Source organism: Protomyctophum parallelum (genome assembly GCF_964188405.1).
Source record: "Protomyctophum parallelum genome assembly, chromosome: 1".
NCBI classification, from domain to species: domain Eukaryota; kingdom Metazoa; phylum Chordata; class Actinopteri; order Myctophiformes; family Myctophidae; genus Protomyctophum; species Protomyctophum parallelum.
The window spans coordinates 28750558-28768128 of NC_139697.1; the positions used below are offsets into that span (position 1 = coordinate 28750558).

General features: G+C 41.4%; 2 protein-coding genes across 2 annotated transcripts in view; one reads left to right on the forward strand and one right to left on the reverse strand.

Annotated features, from left to right (window-relative positions):
- Positions 1–7276: 7276 nt before the first annotated feature.
- On the forward strand, positions 7277–10298 carry LOC310857567 (uncharacterized protein). Its single transcript, XM_083763284.1, has 3 exons — positions 7277–7669; positions 8425–8544; positions 9511–10298. The coding sequence occupies exons 1-3, from the start codon at positions 7618–7620 to the stop codon at positions 9720–9722; spliced, it is 384 nt and encodes a 127-aa protein (XP_083619410.1). The 5' UTR covers positions 7277–7617; the 3' UTR covers positions 9723–10298.
- A 633-nt stretch (positions 10299–10931) lies between these two features.
- The window catches only part of clic1 (chloride intracellular channel 1), an 8035-nt gene continuing 1395 nt past the window's right edge, over positions 10932–17571 (reverse strand). The window contains exons 3-7 of the mRNA XM_083776141.1: positions 16887–16996; positions 16486–16611; positions 15547–15653; positions 14185–14366; positions 10932–13692 (exon numbers count right to left, since the gene is read on the reverse strand). Coding sequence (XP_083632267.1) covers positions 13531–13692; positions 14185–14366; positions 15547–15653; positions 16486–16611; positions 16887–16996 — 687 coding nt within the window. The 3' untranslated portion in view covers positions 10932–13530. The remainder of the gene's footprint in view (positions 13693–14184; positions 14367–15546; positions 15654–16485; positions 16612–16886; positions 16997–17571) is intronic.

Sequence of the window (17571 nt, forward strand, 5' to 3'; positions counted from 1 at the left end):
GGCATGGGCCACAATCCACCGTCTTGGCAAAAACCACACCACCCATAATTCACAACGGTCACAGCAAACTCTGTTGCATCACAACTGGTGTAGGTATTGGATGGAGCCCGCACACCACAGGTATAAGAAAGACGTTCTTTGTTGAAATACTGACAGCGTTTCGATCCATTTGATCTTCATCAGGTCATGTGTACACAAAACATACACTTTTATACTAAGGGAGTGCCCCCATTAAACAATCAAAATACCACATTTTGGTGCCCCTCCCATCACTGCAGGTGTGACACGTCAACCCTGAGTGAGTAGGTGGGGACCCAGACATATTGATGTAAATATAGTCTGTTCAGAAATTGTAGTGCCTCTCATAGAGCTTGTAGGTGATGCAGAGGAGGGGAAATGGGTCGGTAGCTCTTCGGGGATAATGGGTCTTTGCCAGGTTTAGGGATTGCAACCACTTCGGCCTTTTTCCAAACAGAAGGGATGGTTTTCTGTGCTATGCATGTGTTCAGCATCCCCACAAGCCAGGTCCTTGCGTTAGGTCCCAGGTGCTGTATCATTTCTGCCAGTAGGCCATCAATCCCTGCTGCTTTTCCGGGTTTCAACTTTCCCATTGCAGTTTCACGTTCTTCTAAGTCGAAGGGTTTGGTTTGAGGGCTGGCTGATTGTGGTTGGTCTGATACCACTGTGCGATGGTAATCTATGTGAGTCGGTGGCGGTGTTGGTTACAACTGTTGGCCACCAGTTGTGACCAAGACCGCCACCGACCCACAGGAGAATACCATCGCACAGTGGTATCAGACCAACCACAATCAGCCAGCGCTCAAACCAAACCCTTCGACCTAGAAGAACTTGAAACTGCAATGGGAAAGTTGAAACCCGGAAAAGCAGCAGGGATTGATGACCTACTGGCAGAAATGTTACAGAACCTGGGACCCAACGCAAAGACCTGGCTTGTGGGGATGCTGAACACATGCATAGCACAGAAAACCATCCCTTCTGTCTGGGAAAAGGCCAAAGTGGTTGCAATCCTTAAACCTGGCAAAGACCCATTATCCACAAAGAGCTACCGACCCATTTCCCTCTGCATCACCTACAAGGCTATATGAGAAGCTGCTACTCCAACGCCTCGTTGCCACTCATAGATACCAAGCTGACTAAAGACCAAGCTGGTTTCCGTCCCAGCCGCTCCTGTGCTGGACAGAGCTCAACCTCACCCAACACATTGAGGATGGGTTTGAGGGGAAACAAATAACTGGAGCAGCATTCAGAGATCTCTCTGCTGCCTACGACACTGTCCAACACCGCACAATGGTCAGGAAAAGCCTCCTCAACAACAGGCGCTTCTATGTCCAGTTAAATGACCAGAGGAGTAAATGGAAAGCCCAAAAGAACGGCCTCCCACAAGGTAGCGTGCTCGCCCCCCTCCTTTTCAATATCTACACAAACAACCAGCCACTACCCAATGCCTAATGCCAGCGTTTCATCTACGCCGACAACCTCTGCATTACGACCCAACAAGCAGACTTCCAGAAGATTGAGTCTGTCCTTGAAAGTGCCCTCCAAGAAATGTCAAGCTACTACAATACAACCACCTGAAACCCAACCCATCAAAAACCCAACTATGCAGCTTCCACCTGAGGAACCGAGACGCAAAAAAAGAACTGAGCATCACAAACTCTCAAACCATACCCACCCCATGTAACTTGGAGTTACACTGGACAGTTTAACGTCATGCCCAGGACGAAAAGTAATAGAGAACACCAACATGACAAAGTTGCCTAAGTTAAAATGGCATGTTCAGATATTGGCCTAAGTCATTTTATCCTTACATGTTACATGATTGACATACACCTTTATTTGTATGTCAAGTCATATTTTTTCATATTTTTTGGAATTTAAATAATTTTAGAAATATAATATAGGCCTATTCTACATTTGGCACAGTTTTTTGTGTTTCCTGAAAACCTTGAAGGCAATTAGTTTAATAAGGTGACGATATTTAAAAAAAATCAGGTAGGTGACACATTTTCAGCCAATCAGGAGAAAGTAGCTATTTATGAGCTTATAATGTTCCAGTTCTAATTTTGTCTGTTACAGTCATTACAATTCCACTTGTTTAATCTGTATCCTGACTGCGTTCCTGATTGGATAAAATTGCAGTTTCAGACAATGCTTTTTCTGTTTAACAAAAAGCTGGAGAGACCGGGAGACCTCTGTTACTGAACAAACACTATAGCAATGATTACTGTCACAATATAGAGCTATTTAACACAATATAGCAATGATTACTGTCACAATATCTATTTAACACTGTTACTGAACACACTATAGCAATGATTACTGTCACACTATAGAGCTATTTAACACCGTTACTGAACACACTCTATAGCAATGATTACTGTCACAATACAGAGCAATTTAATTTAGGTAACCAAATGGACCCCAATAGTAGATCTTTACACTCTCAATAGTTCAATTGTTGTTAAGCATCTGCTTAATTTCCAAAAAACTACACAATTAGAGAATGTAGAAGATTGCTACTTTTGATCCTTTGATTATGTAGGCTCGAGGATCGTTTGCTTTTGCCTGAAGGCTGGCGTGCTTTGATGACGCAGTGTTGTGATGCGCCAGTGTTGGCTGATCATCAGTTGTTGTGGGGATTTATAATAAACGGAGCGACCGGTGGCGTTCCAATGATAAACTCCTTGTCATCTATCCTTATAAAGAGAGTCTAAAGCCTGCATATTCTAGCTGCGGCCGGCGCTACAATTATATAATGCTGATTGTAGCATAGCCATAGTGGTTAGTGACTGAGCTTTGTTAACATGAGTGCCCGAAATCGTTTCCCTCCAATTTCAAAGAATGTTTGTTGCTTCCCGACAATTTTCACAATGTTTGTCCTTTTACATACCAAACAATACTCTATTCACCTCTAGTCGATTATTTATTCAGCATTTGAGCCACTGACCACCATTGTGAGAGTATTAATGTGAAATGGTAGTCCGTGGCTCAAACATGTTCACTTTTGAAGTTACTTGTTGTGTGTATATATGTGAATACTACTCTTCAAAGCCGTGTTCCGGTAGTCGAGTGGGTACTGTCGACGTTAATGTAACGTTGGTCACGGGCTACTCCCCGTCCAGGACTGAGAGTGTGTTTTCTTCTTACAAAAGTTTTTGCATCTAGTAGAGGTCCATTCAGTATCTGAGCCACTGACCACCATTGTGTCTATTTATGTAACATGGTGGTCCGTGGACCTCGACGCAAAAGCAATTGTGTTTGTTTGGTAGAAAAACACTCTCGGTCCTCGACGGGGAAGTGAACTCAGGCCCGGTTTTTATAAACCGTCGACGTTAACCATTCAGCTACTGAAACACTGCTTTACAATTTTGTAGAAACATCATATATAAACATCATAACAAGTAATTTCATAGGTGATAGACGTTTGAACACAAAAACAACAACAGCGTTAAGTAGTAAATAACATACCTGCTCCGATGGTGACGTGGCACTTCCAAACAAACACTGACCAAACTCGGCTCCACGCGTCTCTTCCGTATTTAAGGGTGCCGGCCGTCACTTCCTTCCGGGGTGAGGCCACGCCCGCGAGAGAAAATATATGACGTGGAACTTCCTGGAATAGAATCCGGAAGTGGCTGACGTCACAATTTAAATACACAATACAGAGCCCGATCTCTAACTTGGCAGTGTCCTTGGTGGTGTACTGGACTAGTCATCTGACTTAGTCTTAGCCTCTTAATTTGCCGGTTCGAACCCCGTTGGTAATTTTCCTACAACACGGACTGCTTGTTTTTGTGAGGTTATGGTTAGGTTAGGGCTAGTTTGACATGCATTAGACTGCGGACCCCCATTTAGTGGCATTTCTATCTCTGGGACCCCCAGCCAGTAGCCTAACGGGGGTCCCCGCACACCAGCAACTGACAGGTAGGTAGGCCTACTGGGGGGTCCCCGGACACCTGCAGCAACTGACAGGTAGGTACTGCATGGGTTCCCCGGACCCCCCAGTCTGTGACTCACTGTGCTATTGTAGGCTATAGGCCTATTGTTATTGTCTCCACCAGGCCGAAGGCATGGGGGGAGAGTATGTTTTGCACTCCGTCCGTCCGTCCGTGTGTCCGTCAGTGTGTCCGTCCGTGTGTGTGTCGGTGAGCAGCTAATCTCGGCCACCGTTAACCCGGTCGATGCCAAATTTTGCACACACACGTACTCCCTGGATGCCAACGATGAACCTCTGCCCCAAACTTTCCAGAACGGCCTGTTATAGCGCCACCAGGAGGCCGCTTTGTGCAAAACAAGTTTTTGCACAGTACACCTACAGATTTTGTCCAAACATCGCGCAAATTGGTACACAGTCTCTCTAGAGCCATTCAACGAAACGGGTCTTTCAGATTTCTCAGACTCCATCCTGATTGGTTAAGATTGGCTTCCAAAGTTCACAGGAGTGCTCAGTTTCAAACAAAATGCTGCAAATCATGAACACATCGCGTGATTTCCGTGAAATTCTGCACGCACATTCCCACTAGGCCGAGGAAGAAATGTCACATGAACAATTTCAACTCAGCCTCAAGGTGGCGCTATAACTGGCCGAAAAGTGTTTTTACCTCTAACTGCACGGATCTGTGGATAACTTTGTATGCCAACTCCCTAGTTTACTTTTGTTGCCCTTTTATCCAACCACCAGATGAAGGCAAGCTGCAATGTCCTACATTCCTATCCTGGTGGAGACCTGTGCCCAGAAGGGCACTTTTTCTAGTTTGTATATTGCATTTTATTGGTTATTTGTGTTAAATGTCATCTTTATCTGTTTTCCTGAAACTCTAGCGAGTTGTAATGCGCAGTGCACATAGTCACTTTAGTATTAGTAATTTGGATAATATTGAATGTTTGTATTTCCCATGTTTGTATACTCATATGTAGTGGTAGGCCTACCCATCCACCCCCCCCCCCCCCCTTGAGTCTAGTTATGTCTTAGGTACCTACTTGTCTGTCTATTTATGCACTGTTGAATTGTATAATTATGTTTCTCGTCTTTTAGTAAAACCCATAACCGTGATGCCTCACCACCTCCTTGCTCAAATCTAAATACTTGTCTGTGCAAAGGAAAATAAAGGCTTAAACGGAACTCTCCTTGTCTGTATATTCTGACTGATGTACCATGGTTATGTGAATAGTCCATGAGCCAGTCTAAAACCAAACCCTACCCTACAATACTTCTCAGCATTTCTACTGTTCGTCTCTCCTACACTTACTTTTAGCTTTCTTATACTGGCTGTCTGTCAGGGGAGTTGACTACTCAAGTTGTGGTTGAATTCATGAACTATAGTTGGCTTCACGTTCAAGGTTTGTGGAATATAATTTGTCCCCAAATATGCCAGAGTTATTGGTTGATTTTTGTTGTTCCAGCCTGCGTCACGGGTGATTTGTAATCTGCAGCATGGGTGATTTGTGACCCGCAGCACAGGTCGGACAAATGGAAGGTCTGACTTATAAGGGCAGTCCCCTAGGATTCCCCTAAGATTCCTACTGTGCTAAAGGGGAAAAGTCACCCTGTAAAAAGTCCATCTTGGCCCATTTGTGTCAGACCTGCAGGGTTAAATAATACAGTATGTATTTTTTTTAATCATTTCTACAGATTTAGTTGCTAACTCCTACAATTGATCATATGAGAGGCTTCACCAGGAGGTTTTGCACTACTGTACTTTTTTTCTTTTTTTTCTTCTTTTTTTAACCAGATAGTGAGGGGTTACACTGAGGACGAACACGCTATTCCTCTCAGTTCCACACCCTGCTGAACAGGCCCTGTTGCTAATGCAGCAACAATGATTGGCCTCTCCAACCACAAACACAGCTAATTGTGTTGGTTGAAGCGCCCGGCCGAGCTGGTTGCACTGAACAGGATTTAAACCTTGGTTCCCACGGTGGTGGGCAGGAACTTTACCGCCCTACACCACCCATCCCTTACCTATCATTAAAAGGAACGTTAGATAAACACGTTAAACCCAGGACAATCAAAACAATGACATGACAAGTAAATATGCCCTCATAGGCCTATCTGAGTCCATTTCAGAGTTAAATGGACACTGAGGATTTGACCATGGGTGTTGTCCGGTTGGGCATTGAGCCGTGTTAGTAAACAACGTGTTCAGTCTGACGCTTCAACACTTGGTCACAAGACTGCTGTCAGCAGACTGCCCTGCCTTAGGCCTGCACGTCTTCTATTAGATCCTAGTGGATAATTCACTTATACCTGCTCTCTCCCGCAGCTGGACATCTCTCTGTCTAACTTGGTTTCTCTACCATGCCGACTCTTGGAGTTTTGTAGTTTTGTCTATCTGTTTTATCACTTATCTCCATTTTTCTCAAGGCGCCCTAGCTTTATTTCTCGTTTTTCATCTACTGTATTCTGTCTGTCTTTTCCCGGTATCTCTACATTGCGCTCTCTCTCTCTCTCTCTCTCTGTCTGTCTCTCTCTCTCAACCTCCCACACAGTGGTACCCACAGACATGTACATTTTTTTCATTTCACTAACAAGAGAGAGAGAGCGAGAGAGAGAGAAGAACATCTACAAAAGAAACCCACATATTATACCATACTTTCCAAAAACAGGCTAAAAATAAAAAAGACAACCACAAAAAGGCAGACTAGACAGAGATTGATACAATAAGAATAACGTTGTTTCAGCTTCTATCAGTAAACAAAGGGCATTTTGCAATGTGAGGGCTATATGAGAGGATATGGCTACTTGGGGCCCGGGGTCCCAAGTAGCAAGTAGCCAAACAAGGAAATGTTTGGGATCCCCTGCCCTAAACTATTCAGAGAAACAAGTCGTGTGCTATTTTAAATAACACATCTTCTCTGTTTCCCTTGTAGGCTCCATAATTCTTCCAACTGTAATGATAGTAGTATGTAGTAAACATAATTAGCTGAACAACAACTTTATATACTACTAGACTAGTCTTTAAATACTCCAGTAGTACAATACAAACACACTTACTTACTCAAAATGTTAAAGGTAGAATCAACCCATCTCGGATCACATCATCGATCAATGATATTGTATTGTCATTTTTTAGAACAGACACACCTAGCTTATTTTTTACTTTGTCGGTCTGCCCTCTACAATAAATTGTCAGTTATAAACAGTTACTCCGCAAATGAAATTAAATGTCAGGGAGGAGACATTGTTTCAGAAATGTGACCATGACATGTACTGAGTCTTGACTAAAGCAGCCGGTGGATATACTGACAACGAACACAGGGAAAACTGTAGGAGGTAAAATAAGGGCCCTGACAATACACATTGTATTATAAACATAGCTCAATACAAAATACAGCCAGGCAAGGACAAGGACTCAGGCCAAAGACCAAGGGACAAAGACAGAGATTAAGAACCAAGGACAGATACAGAGAGAGTCTAGAAGGGGAGAGATTGCAAAAGTGGATTTCAAAGAGGCAGGGGAAGGAGACGATTTTAAACTCAATTTGGAAGTGGGACACGCATTAAATCAGCACATCGACACTGGACCTGCAGACGACTTCTGTATCTGAGACGGAGGTTGGGAAAGTTCAACTTGGGGAGTTTTTTTTCAGAGCATTATGTTTCGCTCACAACTTCTCGTTGCTTTTTTGTGCTGTCTCCCATTGGCAGGTAGGTGAAATTAAGTGATTCGATTTGTTCACAGCTAGCAAGTTTCAAAGTCGGTTAAACCCTGTTTGTTTGTTTTCAAAATTATACACAAGGTCAATAAAAAGGAGAGAGCCTAAAAAGCCTCCAGGGGCTTGTGAAGTGGCATTCTCCAGGCATGTCTATACATTCATAGTTAAAAAAAAACTTTCATCACATTGAACATGTAGATCTAAAACATTAGAATACAGATATAATACAGGGGCAGAGAGAGAGGGAAAAAAAGGACAATATATACTGTAACAAGAAAAAAGCACAATAGACAGCAGTCAGACAAAACCGCTATAGGAAAACAATTCCACAATTTAGCAGACCGTATGGGAAGTACTTGGTGGTTAGGAGAAGTGATTTTAGAACCTTCTTGAATTGATGAAGGCAATTGCCATAGATGTAAAGGTATAGGGAGTTCCATATTTTAGACCCTCTTAAGCCTATACTGAGATTGAGATGTATGGGCCTTTGGAGGTCTGAGGTGATTTGAGCTACAGTACGTGTTGGATAATTATAACCAAATATATTATGGACTGATTTACAGACATTCTTTTGCTTCCATGTATCTTGTCTATTTTCCATGGGATTTTCCAGTTTACTGTCTCATGTAGAGTCAGTTGTTACTTTAGAGCAGTCTAATTGGTTCTCAATACTAAGTAAGGTACCGCTTGTAATATTTCATCTAACCATTTGAACTGTTCTCATGTTATTGTTTACTGTTTCCTCAGCTTGTCTGCGCTGTTATACTTGTCTATTTCCTGCCATTTCTCCTATGGATTGTCTAAAGTTTCCCATGGAATGTCCAGCTGGCCAGCGTTGCCTTGAAAGTACTGCGGTGGGAACACGAGGTAAGGTCCAGATTGGAGTGTCTGTTTCTGCACGTGAGAGTTTGTGTGTGAGAGAGAAAGAGCTGTCATTGTTTTCTGTTGTGTCACACATTGACCTGATATAATAGCTTTTTATACATGACACTACTACACTTTAGTTTAACTACTAACTTTACTTTGAATGTACTTAAATGGAGTGTAATTAAACCATAGGAAAACCGTGTATTCTTTTTTTCTGTATTTCTAATTTGCTCAACTTGTGATTTCGGCATTGGTTTTAAATGATCTTGTTATACCAGCCAGTCACATACTCACGCTCGTCTCTAATGTGCTGCTTGAATAACTGTTCCTGTGTTATGCTCATGTTCCTATCAGTCTATTGTATGACATTCAGAATGTGTTTTGGGATGTGTTCATTGTCTGTTCATTTGCATGTCTCACATGAACTGACACCATTGTATATAATCAGTCTATTTGTTTGTCAGTCTTTTGCCCTGATGAAGTTGGCCGAAACGTGTCTGGCATTTTTTAACTTTTTGAGGGCGCTAGCCCTCCTATGCCAGGTATGTTTCAGGTATTTGTACTATACTGGAGTATTTTAAATTTTCTATATTTTGATTTCTACTCCATCGCAAAGACAAATGTTGTATTTTTTACTAGTTACTTTGTAGATTTGAATTATTATTCCTAATTTAGACTTTGATAGATGCTGCTATTTTCAAAATATTTTAACTTTTAAATCACAAAATTCTGCATATGGAGTAACCTACTTTTACTTTTGGTCCTTTTCCTTTAAGTATATATTGATGCCAATACTTTTGTTCATATTTTTCTTTCTCAAGTAAAGTTTGATTATCGGGCATTCAGACCTGTATACTTGACAGTGTACACTAGTAAGGCTACACTATAGACTTTTCTACATTGCAGTATTGATCCTTTTACTTATGCAAAAAAACATGTGAGTACTTTCCCCACCACTGCCTGTAGGCACGCTGCAGCTGACCCTATATGAGAAGAGCTGCGCCATCCCTGCCCAGTGCGGTGTCAGTGGAATGAAGCAGGCTGCAGGCCTCAGCTTCAACTACACCAACATCTGCTGTGACACCGACCTATGCAACGGGGCCGGGAGCGCCATCGCCCCCAGCTGGAGAGCAACGGTAGTCTGCCTGCTGCCTGTCCTGTATCTCCTACTGGTCTGATCTGATGGGGCTGAAGGAATGTTCACCGGCTCCATCATTAGTAACAGTTGACAACTTGACACATGTATTGGATTTTGTTTCTTTAAGCCTTATTTTCATATTTTAAGTAGTACAAGTCTGTGTTGTGGGTTAGAGGACTTGCATATGTCTTGTATTCAATTATTTCCACCGCAAAACCCCCAGTGATAGTTTAAAGATAACTTTGTTTCTCTGGATTGTTTTCCTTCTCATGTAGGCCTAGTTTACATAGCTACCACAATAAGAAATACCACAATAGTTCCAGAAATATAATAGAATATGTCTACAACAAAAGGATTTTTATTATAATTTTTTGCATTGCACATCTCCTAGAATGCATCAGTAAGGTTTAATTTTGACTTCATTGCATGACCCTTCGGACAAGTGTTCTTTGAAAAGGGTCAAACTATAAATTAGCCTTTTATCAGATTTAGAATGTGAAATCAGCCTTTACCATCTGCAAAGCAAACAGCCAGTAGCTAGCACTCCTGTAACTGTAATCATACGCTACAAACAACTGAAACAATACAAAGTTTGTCTATATTGATACACCTTTTTTTATTATTACTTTTTTAAACTTTTAAAACGTGTTTTCTTTTATTTAATAGCTAAGGGTCATGGCCAGGAAGTACATACAGTACATGTCAATGTTACCTTATAGCTAAAAGTAAAACAAAATAAAATGATAAGTCACACCTGGCCTGAGTCTGTGTCAAATTAATGAACTAGGTTTGACTACATATCAGCCATCCCAACACACATTCAGGTAAGAGTCTGTATCAAACAGTGTTCCATCTACTCTTTACTTCCCAGTATCATCTGATTTCTGTGTTTGCTACCACAAGTTTAAATCTGAGGGGCGGCATGCAGTTTCTGTAATGAGATGAGATGAGATGTACTTTTATTATCCCCACAGGGACATTAATACATTACAGCAGCATAATGTGAAATAAACAGTAATCAAACAGACAGACAGAAACACATCAGACACAAGTGGACATAATCACAAGGCCAAGGACCATAAGCATTTGGGGGGAAAGTTCTTATGACTTGTATACTCTGATGGCAGTTGGCAAGAAAGATAGTCTATCTATATAATCATAGGAAATTAAAGAGATCTTTGATCCAAAATCCTCCTGTCATCTGTCCTGCTACTGAGCCCTGTCACAGGTAGGAAAACACGCCTGGCCATTGTGGTTTTTATTAAGTTTTTATTGTAAGTTAACAAGAAGTTTATGTTTTTACAAGTGTGTGTGTTAAAACATACAAAAGGCATGAAATACTTGTTACTTTGTTTGTCTCTTGGCAATTATATTAACCAATTGGCTCAACATCCACAAGAGCCTTTAGTTAATGTCCTTTAAGTGCAACTACCTGAGTCTATACTGGACTGAAGTCTAAGCTGCACACAGGCTGTCAGCTGCACAGGAGCAGGGACCTGTCCTGCACATGGGTAGGGAGACATACAAAGGAGCGGGGAGGCGCACAGGGGAAGGCAGCTGCACAGAGACAGGAAGGTGCACAGGGGTAGGGACATAGACATAGAAACGTAGACGCCTCCTTCGGCTGTGGAGCGTCTGTATCTCAAGTGAGGGCAAGAGTAAAGTAACGAAAGGAAGGGACGTGAGTCACGTGACTGGACACTGACACTCATGTCAAAACCTTCCGCCCTCACGTAGGTTTTTATCTATGGGTAGGGAGCTGTGCAAGTGTGCATAGACAGGGAGGCGCACAGGAGGAGGGAGGTGAACAGAGGGCAGGGAGGGAACAGATCATGATCATCACAAGAATGATACGAATCTAGACAGAAAGTAAAGTGATGTGAACCTAAACAACACAGTAAGAAACATTGAAATTAATTTCATTTGCGTAAATAAAAATATAAGGAATGTAACAAGTTCGTTAAAATGTCCCTGAAATAACATTACTCTTGCAGTAAGTGAATTAAGAACAGTTCTTGTGAGTTTTAACAAAACAAAACACTGAAACACCTCATTGAAATTATACAGACTTGGTCCCTTTTATGGTGTAGTAGTACTACTCTGGCCATGGGCCCTGGAAAAGTTACGTCGATAAAACTTCATAATCATAATTTACAGAAACGATAGTTTTCAGTCAAGTAAAAATAAACCAACTGTGCTGGAATTTTGTCCCATACAGTAATCCATACAGTAATTTGAATAAAACTAGAAAAATAACTCCCAACTCTCCCATCAGATGTCTAATACAATGAACACAACATGATAAATACCAGATTGTCCTTCTCGATTGTCTTAAATTGCACTTAGGTTTAAATGTTTTAAATAGCTTTACCCCAATATGAAAGACATTTCAAAACACAGACCGTCATGAGAGCTAATATAATAACGCTCACTATTAGAATGCTTTGTTCTACCTATATATAATGTCTTGGTAAGTTTTAACTAATAGCCTATTAAATACATAACTTCAAAGAAACAGTGCCTTGCAGTTTGAACAATGCTGTAACTGCAGCTGGACTGACAACATTTTTCCAGTACTTCCCAGACGGACTATATGTGATTCAAGTCTCTTTGAGGACAGATGGTCTACTTTAACCATAGGACTTTAACGTGTAAAAAATCTGATATATGATTGAAGTCTCTTTGAGGACAGATAATAGTAAAAAATCTACTGGACAGGAAGCAGCAATGAAAGAGGCAAGACCCTGATTATAGCAGACAGTTATTTCACTTGCAAAATACCAAATAGACCAGTCCATTTAATAACCAATCATAGAATCTTTCTTTCTATTAGAACACTGTCGATTCAAACACTCCCTGCATATTTAAGTTGTCTGCCAAAAGGAAACATGTGACAAAACAAGCCTTGTTGCCTTGGGCAAACTGGAAGAGGCACAGTACAACAGAAACAAGTCACAAGCAACAAGTTAACTATAGTCTCAACTCTCAACTAACTAAACATCCTTTATATTGTATTATATTGGCAAAGTAAATGATTCACTGGCAATAAAAGCTCCCAGTGGATCAAAATAAACCCAGCAGGCCAATGAATCCTTCACAGGGCTGCTGTTGCAGAACAGAAAGAGGAAGTAGAAGTCTATTGAAATTGTTTCCTGCCTCTATAATATTCTCAAGCCCCTCCCTATTGCAGGCACTGGTCTATAGGCGGTGTCACAACCTTTACTTTCCCCTCGCAACGATATTTTATATTTCTTTGTATATTTGTTAGTTCGATTAACTTTTGCACCCGAACTTAGTGTGAAGGTGAGGTACTGGTGGTACATTAGGTGTAGGAGATGGAGGAGGTTGTTGAACGTTATAAAATTACAAAGGTGATAGTTGTGTTTCTCAGAGTGCACAAGGAATCAGAAAAATAAATGCTTTACCCATATAGAAAAGAAACAAATATCTCCAAATATGTTCCAAACTATACAAAAAGGCCATAGAAATATGATTTAGCAGGGAACTTATTTTGAATGGCCAAAATACGGTATATTCTCATATATGTTTGGCCCAATTATTTGGAAACTCAAAGTGAAATATATTTTAAAATATATGTGTGTGTGTGTGTGTGTGTGTGTGTGTGTGTGTGACTGGTTCTGTACACAAGCAAGGCCATCATTTTAAGTGTGTGTTTGGTGTGTGTGTGTGTGCGTGCATGTGCGTGCGGATGCTCAACAGTCTAAAATATTTGTAAAATACATTTTTATAAAAAAAACTAACATAACTTCTGCCCCTATTTCTGTGTATTTTGAAGCATATGTGTTAAGCAGTATACAGTATTGTTTTCTTGTTCCATTGTTTGTTTTTTACTTCAGAGCTCTAGCTACGGAGGAGTAGGCGAAGTGCATCTCGTCGTCCACAGGACAGGTGGAGGAGAACTCCTCTCTGGCGTACGCTGCATCCAGGTACCTCCACAGGTTGGACAGAGGACGAGGGATGCTGAAGCCACGGTACTTCAGACACACCACCTGGAAGACACGCAGTGTTGATTTTGACAGCACATTTTGATTAGATAGTTTTAGTCGTATTCTCTTGACTTAGTTTTAGTCACATTTTTGTTTGATGCCGTGACGTCGCAATGGCTGATTTTACACTTGCTGAACATAGCCGATCTTCAAGCTCACAATGACGCGTTGTGAACCTGTAGATATGCTATGTTCAGCATGCAAACACGTGTAATATGACTTGTGTCTTTTACTTATACCGGATCTCTTGTCCACTAGTCCCGTCTTTTTTTTAAATGAACTTGACTTTTTTTAAACACTGTTACAAAGCGGTTCTCAAAAGCATTATTATATAAGAACCACATAAAAGTTGTGCTAAAAACATACCGGTAATAAAAAAGGCACAAAAGAATACAGATGTGAAATAAACAATGTCAAAATCATTGTAGGATATGGTTGATAGGATCTAACTGTATTTGCTGTACAGGGGGGGGGGGGCAGGGGGGTAGAGATTACCTTGACAATATGGAGCTTAGGAAGTAAGTTACAGTCAGCAAGTGTAAGCGCCTGGCCGTCGAGGAAGGGGCGGGACGAAGAAGTGACTTCGTCAGCACTATTCTGGTCGATCTCGTCAGGAAGTGCAGTGCCCAGGTAGTCGTCTAGCTTCTTTAAGGCCTTCAACAGGCCTTTCTCTAGATCTGAACATGGGTCATACACAGACACACGCACACACACACACACACACACACACACACACACACACACACACACACACACACACACACACACACACACACACACACACACACACACACACACACACACAATAAGGCAGTGGTTCCCAAACTTTTTCATGTCAAGGACCCCTAAATCGACATTTATTAGTCTGCGGACTTGCATTAAGCTACGGACCCCCATTTAATAGCATTTCTATCTCTGGGACCCCATATATTATATTGTAAAATCAATGTTAATTTAACTCTGAGTGTACCATTTGTACCATTTGTACACACTTGTAGGCTACATTTATTACAGACCCATAAGGGTCCATTTGGTTCCAAACTATCATTTAGCTGGGGACCCCCTGGAACTCCCTCAAGGACCCCTGTGAGTCCCCAGACCCCACTTTGGGAACCACTGCACCAAGGGTTAGCTTTGCATAGCCATGGGAATGGTTTACTCTTATTACAGACAGTGCATATTTTAAAATAATTGTTGTACAACTATAACATTGGTCATTGGCTCAATTGTTTTTAGCAGAACATTAAAGACAGTTGAAGATAATCCCACAGGACAGCAGGTGACCTGATTGCACTGGGCCAGCAGCTGAGGCCATGATGTCATTAACACTAACTCTGTCAGCGATGCACAGAGGGACACCTGCCTTGTTTACAAGTAAGAGATGTTGTAGGGGGTTCATCAAACTAATGGATTTACATCATAAAATAAATATTGATTATTTAATCAAATAATGCAAATTTGAAATGTTCAACAATAGCTCAAATAGAAGATTACCCGTTCTCTATTTTTGTATGACGAAGTATAACAACGTTTTTTTGCCTTTATTGATAGATACAAGTGAAGACTGACAGGAAAGAGGGAGAGACATGCTGCAATGGTCGTCATGAACAGGACTTGAACACGCGCTGCCAGGCCAAAGCCTATATGTGGCATGCACTTGGACCACTTGGCCAGCAGGCACCCCAGGGTATGTGTTGTTAATCAGACTAGAAAATAAGAATAAAAGAACCCTATTTGCATTCTATCTACCTAGCTACTGTACCTATCTATCAATCTATTTTCTCTCCGCTCATGATCTAAATGCTAAAAGACACCATATATCAGCAGATGTGTGTGACGTGATTAGGTCTGACTCACTGTCGTTCGTCTGGGGATTTGAGTTCTTTACGTAAGCTGAGAACTTGGAGAACACATCCACACCGGCTGTGTTTGACTCAGGGTTGCGTGCAGCCAGGCGGGGGTACCTGAACAGTAGACAAGTAACACAAATACTTGTGTTGTAATTATGCTATAACATCACATTGTTACTTGACAGACAGAAGCCACTGAGAATGCTAAAGTGACATAATGATAGCTTGTAAAACTAACTCAGAGCAACAAGAGTGTAAAAGGTAATACAAGTACGTAGATCTTTTTTCTTGAAGGTGAATGCAGAAAGAATTAACATCCTTCGGGTGGAAATCGTGTGTACTGTATGTCTAAAACTGTTCTAATGTAGTTACTATAGTATTTAGTCACAAGCTCTTGTTAATACTTTTCATTGGTTAAATATTTATCAAACCCAAACAGACCTGCTATTTTCGCTACTTTTGTGTGACACTTTGACATGTTCATTTACTAAAGAAATCACACCTGTGTGAAGTATCGTTGTACATCATCATACATCATCTCATTCCGGCCAATCAAAATTTGCACCCTCACCTTCGTCTTCAATGTTTGTGTTACGCAATGTTTGTGTTTACACAAACACTCCAAATTGTCCATTCATTGTCAATGGCATTTAATGTTTGTGTTGGGAAAAAATTTGGATTACACACGCCAAAAGCTGGACATAGGACAAAAATCACACCTGTGTGAAGTGAGGGGCGCTTATCACCATGCCGTAAAATAGACACTATGCGTATTTGCTCAGACACTATGATGTAAAATTCTCCATTCATTGTCAATGGGAATTTAATGTTTGTTTAAGACGAAGTTTGTGGACGGTAACTAAAAGCTGGATGTAGGAGGGGCCAAACAAACATAAAAAGTTGGAAATACAAGGTTTCGACCCGACAGGCGGGATGGATGGATTACTTTGGGGGGCAGAGATTGTCCTCCAAGAACTCCTCTATTTTATTGGTGTCAGTCTTCACCTCCGACCCATAGATTAGGAAGGGAGGCTGAGCTCCAGGAGCCAAGTCCTTCAGAATGTCTGGCTTCCTGCAGGGAGAGAAAGGAGAGAGAGAGAGAGAGAGAGAGAGAGAGAGAGAGAGAGAGAGAGAGAGAGAGAGAGAGAGAGAGAGAGAGAGAGAGAGAGAGAGAGAGAGAGAGAGAGAGAGAGAGAGAGAGAGAGAGAGAGAGAGAGAGAGAGAGAGAGAGAGAGAGAGAGAGAGAGTGTGTGTGTGTTAAACATTTTACAATGAACACCGTCCTACACAACACATCTATGACAAAGAGCAAGGAGAATGGGCAGCATATGGTACACAAACACACACCTCTTCATGTCCACCGTGGTAACGTCAAAGGTCACTCCCTTCAGCCACAGAACCATGAAGAGGCGCTGGGAGAAGGGACAGTTACCAATACTCTGGCCATCGCTTCCTGCCTGGAGCAGAACAGTGAGAGGAAGTGAGAGAATGTACAGGGCTTGTTAGTTTCTGGTTAGAGCGTAGCGCTGTGGTCCGTGTAGATTTTCACCTCAAAATGTGATTATATGCCGAGCCTAACTTTGCGGTAAGCTATATTAAAATTGCCTTGGTCGACTTTTAATTGTGTCGACAATAGACAACACAACTTGGGTGGTGCGATGTAAATGAGAGGACCACATAGTGGTCTGAACCTCAACTTTCATAAAATATTTTAATCATGTGGAATCCACGTGAGAACGGTGTGGCTCGAAAGTGTAGCACGGACTGCAAGCTATCTATGAAATATGACTCCAAATGTGGGCACGGTTTGAGTGCGGTGACCTGCATATGGCCTTGGCTTTATGCAAATATAAGAATGAGTACAAAGTAAAAAAAATAAGATATATGTACCCTATATGAGCACATCTATGAGGTAGAAAATACAAGTGAAAGTACAGAGTGGAAAGTTACACGGTTACCAAAAGTCATTAAGCAAATTCATGAATGAGCGGATTAACGTTATGTCATAAATATGACCTCACCCCAACCAACT